We start from the raw sequence: 8,034 nt of genomic DNA on the forward strand, positions 1-8,034 counted from the left end.
TTCTGCTTGCACCGATGAATAATGTTGATGATGTGCTCCAAGCAGTCAGTTGAAAATAAATGTTTATCAACAAGAGCAAATAAGAATCTGTGAGCTTCACCTTTGGTAAACATCACAGTGAGATGTGTTGAATCTATTTGGCCCATCTTCATCTTATTTACATTTCCTGGTTTTGGTGTTGGCTTGATGGTCGGTTTCTTATTCATCACTCTCGCTATCTCTTGATCCATAGCTGCAACCTCATAGATTTAAGAAGCCAACATCCTCTTCAAGTGCTCCAATATCGGCTCATATTCACTCGGATTTGTGAGCAGAATATTAAACAAAAGAATCCAATCGTGAGGATTTAGATTTGGAAGATATGCTAGGGAGAGAATCGACACCGAGTTTGCAGAACCTCATGTGATTTTGTAATTGACATTTACAAATTTCACAGCAGGCGTAGGTTTCAATACCTTGACAGTGATTATCTTCTATGCGCTCCATGTCAATTACTGAGGTTGCCCATACTTCAGATAGAAATCAAAAACCTCTCGGTCAACCTTTGGATGAGGAAAAGGAACCTCGACAGTCGAATCAAAGCAGTGAAATGTGAATGCCTTTCGTGTTATCGGAATGTCGAACTATGAGTCCTTGGAATTGTCACCGTCAAACGAAGCAATAGGTTCTAACCAATAAACACTTGGAAACTCTATAGCTTGATTGATAAGTGCCTCTTTTGTCCATAAGGGAAACAAGGTCTTCTTTCAGTTCAAGGCTTCTTCTTCTTCCTTGTTTCTCCTTTCCCTCTCCTCTGCTTCCCTTGTAATTTTTAGAGTTTCATCCAACTCTCGGTCTCTCTTCTTTCTTTTGAGAGCCTCAGCAATGGTTTCCTCAACATCATCATCGCTATCATCTTCAATCTCCTTTCGCTTGGCTTGTGAACCAGAACCTGAAGCTATATTATCCTTCAGTTCGGTGGTAACTTTATCCTTCAGTTGAGTAGGATCAGTTTCAGTTTTAGCCTTCAGTTGATGAGCACCCTCTCCCCTTGTTTTGGAGAAATAAATCTCTCCGAAACACTCTTCATCTCGTGTAACAGGGAAAGGGCAGGAAGAAGTTTAGTAGTGAGATGATTTTGAATGGTCATAGTGAGGATAGGATCATGAGCACCAAGAATGTTGGTGAGCATATCCGTCACATCCCCTGCACAGCTGCGAAAAACAACTCTCTCTGTTTTCAACAAACCAATTTATTTTTCAACTTGAGCTAGCCGAACCTTCTGAACTTCAATTGTGGAGGCTTGTAGAGCAAGTTTTTTTTTTCAGAGCACTTTCTTTTGCGAGATCAGCATGAAGAGATTCAATCCCAGAAGACACTGAACTAAGAAGTGAAGTGTTCTCTGCTTGGATGGAAGAACGAACATCTTCAAACTTGGTGTGCTCTTCTTGAAGGGACTTGGAAAAAAAATCCACAGAGTCTTGCACCCTGGCTGTACTTGTATCAGCATGCCCTTTAAGAGACTCGAGAAAAATCTGAGGAGTATGAACAATATCCGCAACATCAGCAGAGGCCTTTTGACAGGAAGAAGTAGATTCATTAACAGCCTTAGTTGATTTGTCAATGGAGCCAGTGTATTGCTGGGCAGTGTCCAAAAAGGCTTTTATCACAACACCACTATAGGACTTGCTATCATCAAGCAATTTATCCAATTTCTCATGAATGCTCTGCAAGTGTTGGCTGGTGATTGGAGCATCATCATCCTCATCAGTAGGAAGCCGATAGGGACTGAAGTATGTAGAGTCATACTCATCATTAGCACCACCGAGAGTGGCACCAGAATCGGTTGAATGTGAGGGTGAAAGAGGTTTAGTGATGACTGGAGGTTCAGTTTTAGTAGTTACCCCCGTATCAGATACGTTGACTCCTACTGTCGGTTCAGGAATAGTAGTGGTGGTGGATTGGGAAATTATAGGAGGTGGTAAGGAAGTTGTAGAAATAGGAATGGAAGAAACTGGTGGTGGTGGTGGAAAAGAAGTTATTGTTTGTGATGTGGTAGGTGGAGGAATAGTAACAACCGAAACAGGAACAATCTGTTTCGGTGATGGAGGTGGGGTTGGAAGTTTGTTATGAGGAGATTCGGTTGGAGTAGGAGATAAGGGAGGAGTATTACCTCTCGGTGAGTCATGACGAATTTCCTCTTCTTCATCTTCCTCGTGATTTTCTGAGCTAGGAGGAGTAGGACTCTTGGACTTTTTTGCCATCTTTTTAATCTTCTTAAGTTTAGAAGAATCCCCTTTCTCTGACTTGCGCTTCTTTAACTTAGAAGACTTAGACTTATCCTCCTCTATTGTCTCCTTCTTGGTTGTAGCCCATTTCCCTCGGTTTCCAGGCTTGTCTACAGCCTCCATGGCAGCCTGCTGTTCCAGAGATAGGACTCTCGGTTCCTTAGGAGTAAGTTTACGGTAATCGGCCATAACATGACTCTCGATTGTGACACATCAATACATAGACTTAGGAATAGAGCCATTGTGAGGGAACTTTGTTGGATCAGAAATGATGATCTTCTTGGTGTGAAACGTAGCAATTAACGCGACTAGGGCATCCTTCATTAGAGGAATATCCAAAGTATTAATCGCCCTTCGTGTAATAAGAGTCCAAAACCGACCACATGAAATTTCTGAATGCCTCGTAGAAATGTTGAGGCTCTGCACTACTTGAGACCAGATAATTGTCCTATAATCAAGATTGAGACCATTGTAAAGGCCATCGAGAAGGCCAGAAGGGTCAGGAAACCCTTACTGGTGCCATCAGATCCAACACTCCTCTCTGCCAAACTGTTGATGATAAGAGTAAGCAATCCATTCCACTAAGATGGTAAACACGACTTCATAACCTTTGTAACTGTGGTGAGCACATCCGTATAACCCATCTCGTAGAGCATCGAAAACAATTGAGTAATTGTGATGAAGTCTGGTGAGATGACAGAGGAATCCACAGCAAGATGTAACAACGAACAAAATCTCCCTTTTGAAATAGAAGCCTTTTTAGAATGGATTTGAAAGTAGATTCGTTCTTTGTTCTTGTCATATGTGGCAGTAGAGTAAACCTGGGATAAGAGTGACATCGGGACGGCATCCACCTGTGTTAGGGCTAGAACCAGCGGTGAATACTTCAAACATTCAACTACGTGCAACATATATGAATCATACCGAAACAGGTTGAGTTCGATGATCATATTCTGATTTGGCTTGATCAAAAGCAATGTGGATGAAGTAGTCTGATCGTGAACTGATGAAGAAGTCGCCATTGTTGATCGAAGAAGGAAGATGAACAGTTTGAACTTGCCTTGTAATTTGAGAGACTTTGTTGCTGGTAAAAGACAAATAAAAGTAGAAACCCTTTATATACTATTGCCACGAGAGAGAAAAATCATCATGATAATGACGTGATCACTAAAAAGTCGCCTGAAAAAGCGCGATGTGATAGGTTGGTTACTCAATCATCATTTGAAATTCAGTTTCGCTACAAGAAATAGGATTTCCCCTGTTTAGCTAAAAGATAAACAAAAATCGAACTTATAGCCACCAGAATCTTGGAAAATTAAAATTTCCGTGCAATAGAGTGACAGAAGATAAAGAAATAAAGCAATTGTGTATTGAATGTGAGTGATGTCTTATTATAAGACAGAATACAACTGATTCCAAGCAAGAATCGCTTCCTTCAAAGTCAAGATAGAATTGAAGTGCTTTTGTGGTTTCCCAAAAAATATGATCAGGTATTTGTAAAGAAACATTGAAAGGCTTCGTTTTAAGTCATATGCTTAAGGTGGCTTATCTTCAACCGAACGTCGATTCTTAATGTAAGACCGAACATTGGAAGAAGTATTTGTGAGATCGATGTGGTCTATTGAACAAGTAGGTAGGATATATTTTATAATGACTAAAGAAGTTATAGAAATATCAAAAACAAAAATAAACTGGATCTTTATGGGAAGAAAGCCTTGGTGTTAGACAAATTCATAAAAGATCACTCAAAAATAAAAAAGAGATTTCAGTAGGTAACCAGTAAGATCTTGAATATAATAATTCACCGTCAATTCATTATAGGTGTTGAATTTTGGGTTTCACTCAGCACGTGGTATACGCATCTAAGATCACAAACATAGATTTTTTGCAACCATAAACCTCAGTGGTAATAACCGAGAGTCTCAAGGGTTACAGTGGTGAACCAAAAGTTGATGGAGAATGTAAGGAGGATGGCTAAAGAACTGAAAGTACCTTCGGCGATAAAGACGTGACTAAGTAGAAAAACTCTTAACTCATATGAGAAGAGTAAGGTAGCTCTAGACCGAGTTGATTTTTACACCTGATTGGGAAGAAACAATAGGTATAGATCGAATCATTAAGGCCTTGCTCTAAGTCATAGAGACGTTGGTCAACATGTAGTAGCATGATTCTAGGGGCCCTTAATTAGTTCATAAAAGAATAATCACACCTGCCTCAGCTCCAAATTCTGTTGTACTGGTATACTTGGAACCTATTTAAAAGAATGAGCAAACAAACACACCGCACAAACAAAACAAACAAACAAACAAACCGAACAAACCAAAAAATATTTTTGAGGTTTTGATATTTTCTAAATAAAAACATAAAGACAAAATATTTTTGGATTTTTGAAGTTTCCTAAAAAAATAATAAAAACAGAAAGAGAAAATATTTTTGGATTTTTGAAGTTTTCTGAAAAATAATAAAAACAGAAAGAGAAAATATTTTTGGATTTTTGAAGTTTTCTGAAAAATAATAAAATCAGAAAGAGAAAATATTTTTGGATTTTTGAAGTTTTCTGAAAAAAATAAATAAAAACAGAAAGAAGTTAAAAGAATAGAGATAATAGAATATACAACCGAAACCTTATCTTTATTGAGTGAAGCGAAATAGACCGATCGTTCAGTTCATTTCGGTTCCTTAAAAATTCCAGAGCCAAAATAGACCGAACGGTCGGTTCTTTTCGGTTCCCGGAAATTATGGGGCCGAAATAGACCGAGCGTTCGGTTCATTTCGGTTCCTTAAAATTCCAGAGCCGAAATAGACCGAGCGTTCGGTTCATTTCGGTTCTCGAAATTTTTGGAGTCGAAATAAACCGAGCATTCGCTCCATTTCACCTGTCTAATTTTTAGTGCAAGATTTGAGGATTCGGTACCGACTCTGCTTCCATCATTCCCAGGCCTTGTAGAATTTTATTGAAACATGCTTCAAGTAAGGCTTTAGTGAATATGTCAGCCAGTTGATCAGAGGATCGAACAAAATGCACTTCCACGTTCCCATCTTCTACATGATCCTTGATGAAATGATATCTAAGTGTAATGTGCTTAGTTTTTGAGTGTTGCACTGGATTTTGAAAAATCCTTATTGCACTTTCTGAGTCACAATAGAGAGGAATCTTCTTCATACTCAGCTCGTAATCTCTCAGTTGACTTTGAATCCATATTACTTGAGAAGTACAAGATGTTGCAGCTATGTACTCAACTTCTGCTGTTGAAAGTGACACATAGGTTTGCTTCTTGAACTGCCACCTAACAAGTTTTCCGTCAAGAAATTGACACCCACATGTAGTGCTCTTTCGGTCCAGACCACATCCTCCAAGATTAGCATCAGAAAAAGCTTGAATAAAGAATCTAGATTTAGCCGGATACCAGAGACCGAGAGATGAGGTTCGCTTTAGGTAACGGAAGATATTCTTCACTGCCACCATGTGAGATTCTCTTAGATTAGCTTGAAACCTAGCACAATAGAAAACAGAAAACATAATATCCGGTCTACTAGATGTTAGATACATAAGGGACCCTATCATTTGACGATATAATGTTATGTCAACAGCAGGTTTTTCCAGAGATGGTGTTCACTTAGTGCCAAATGCCATAGGAACCTTCACTTTTGAGTCTCCTGTCATGCCAAATTTTGTTAATAGGTTTTTTATGTACACCTCTTGGTTGATAAAGATACCTTCTGGTCCCTGTCTAATATTTAAACCAAGGAAAAAAATTAATTGGACCCACTGCGCTCATTTCAAATTTAGTCTCCATCAACTTTGAATTCAGCTGTTAAGCTAGGATTCGTAGAGCCGAAGATGATATCATCAACATAAATCTGAATTATCATTAGATGTTCGCTTTCTTTCTTTCGGAAGAAGGTTGGGTCAACCGATGTTAGGGTGCAAAGTCATGCTTGGATGTAATGTTTTAGGCTTTCCTCTTTGTATGTGTAAATGGGTCGAGTCTTTCCTATAAATAGGAAGTGAGTGACTCCCATTATGTAAGAGTTCATTTTGGAGTGTTAGACTAGAGAGAGAATTTGTATACAAACCCATTTGTATAATCTTTCTAGATCTCATAAGAGCTTACAAAGATTTATTTACTCCTTGTGTTCTTGAATTTACATGATGAATCACTAGATCTTTTCATATTCCGCACATGCCATCAGAATCAACACCACTACAATTGGTATCAGAGCGGGTGTTTTTGATTTTCATCAAGAATTGATCCTTGATGGCTATTTTGATTTGGTGATTCTTTTTGTTCATTGATCTTCGTGTTTAGAGAGTGTTTTTTTTTGTTCTAGAAGTCGAATTTTTCTTTGATTTGATCCATAATTCGACTTTCTCTCTCTAGAATACTTGTTTGTATCACTTTATCTCTCTAGAAAACCCATTCAAAATCACTTTCTCTCTCTAGAAAATTTCAAGTTCTTGTAATCATGGAGAAATGGATGATACGTAGGAATGATTTTCAAAGTGAATGCTCATTTGAATATCTTCTTTATAGCTTAACTGTTGGATTGATAAGTGAATGTGATATTGTTGTAAATGGAGAAAAGAATGAAGTTGGAGAATTAATTAGTTGTCCAATTTTTCGAACCAAACATTTGTTTGATCGTTTGACTACAACATATCAAAAGAGACGAAGAAATAGAAGAGATGGAGAAGTCATAAAAGGAATTTCTCGTGCCGAATGCAAATATGGAAGCAATAAACTTGAATATTATGCAAATTGTTGTGAAGCTCGGGATGGTTTTCTTGATGATGATGATGTTCAAGAAAAAGGAGTTCAATGTGATGTTCTTGATGTTCAAGAAAAAGGAGTTCAAGTTGATTCTCAAGATGAAAAAGTTTTTTGCTCAATTGGAGTTCAAACAGATGATATTTTGTGTTCTTGTGATTCGTTTGAAGGAATGATTCCTTATCGAAAGCCGGTGATTCAAGAAATTCACAAATATCAATCTCCAAAAGATTTGATTCAAACTCAAAATGTTCATGTTGTTGAAAGTGGGTTTGTTCATGAAGTCAAGTTTTCAAGATGCAAAAAGATGAGAAAGAAAAAGAAGAAGAAGATGAATCGGAAGAACAAGCGGGTTTACTCACAAAAATCGTCATATGTTGTGAAGCCAAAATTCATGAAACAAATTTGGGTTCCAAAGCAACAATCTCCAAATGTTGCATTGAATTTGAAGTCAAAACCCAAATATGTTGGTGGTTCTATTGAAGATGTTCTTGGATCGTTGAAGAACACGAAGAACGAGTTGTACATCTCGCATGGTGGGTGGTACAATGTTCGATTTGGAGATTTTCTCATTCCGACAAAAGAACCAAGATCTTCCAAATTTGATTCGTTTGTTGAAAACGGAACTCGATTCGCCAAAAAGGTATCTTAAATTCTCAAATGGTTCCAAAACGTCCATGATTTCGATTCGTATTTTGCGTTTTTCAATTTTTGATCGATTTGCCTCATTGGATCTAATCCGTTTCAATCCCTTTGTTGATCCAATTATTTTTTGTTTAGGTCAACTTAAAATCAAAATCATATTCACAAATTTGTTTTAATTTTGAAGCATCTGTTACTGTTCAAATGATCCGAACATCAAGCCCAAAACATATTTAAAAATCAGTCCAGTTCGTTTATTCAATGATCCAGTCAAATTAATTGTATCATGTACTGTTCATTGATTCATTTGTGTGTATAACTGAGTCCAATGTCCAAACACATTTACTGTTCATCTT

General features: G+C 37.6%; 1 protein-coding gene across 1 annotated transcript; it reads right to left on the reverse strand.

Annotated features, from left to right (window-relative positions):
* Positions 1 to 746: 746 nt before the first annotated feature.
* LOC111896184 (flocculation protein FLO11-like) lies at positions 747 to 2,456 on the reverse strand. Its single transcript, XM_023892198.1, has 3 exons — positions 1,313 to 2,456; positions 1,022 to 1,212; positions 747 to 971 (listed from the first exon to the last, which is right to left on the reverse strand). The coding sequence occupies exons 1-3, from the start codon at positions 2,454 to 2,456 to the stop codon at positions 747 to 749; spliced, it is 1,560 nt and encodes a 519-aa protein (XP_023747966.1).
* Positions 2,457 to 8,034: the final 5,578 nt, after the last annotated feature.

The sequence above is a fragment of the Lactuca sativa genome, chromosome 8 (assembly GCF_002870075.4).
Source record: "Lactuca sativa cultivar Salinas chromosome 8, Lsat_Salinas_v11, whole genome shotgun sequence".
Classification (NCBI taxonomy): domain Eukaryota; kingdom Viridiplantae; phylum Streptophyta; class Magnoliopsida; order Asterales; family Asteraceae; genus Lactuca; species Lactuca sativa.

Coding starts and splice junctions, on each gene's coding strand:
- LOC111896184 (XM_023892198.1), bottom strand. CDS start 2,456: ATGGCCGATTACCGTAAACTTACTCCTAAGGAACCGAGAGTCCTATCT. Junction 1,213..1,312: donor TGCTGATCTCGCAAAAGAAA/GTGCTCTGAAAA, acceptor TGTTGAAAACAG/AGAGAGTTGTTTTTCGCAGC. Junction 972..1,021: donor CTCCAAAACAAGGGGAGAGG/GTGCTCATCAAC, acceptor ACTCAACTGAAG/GATAAAGTTACCACCGAACT.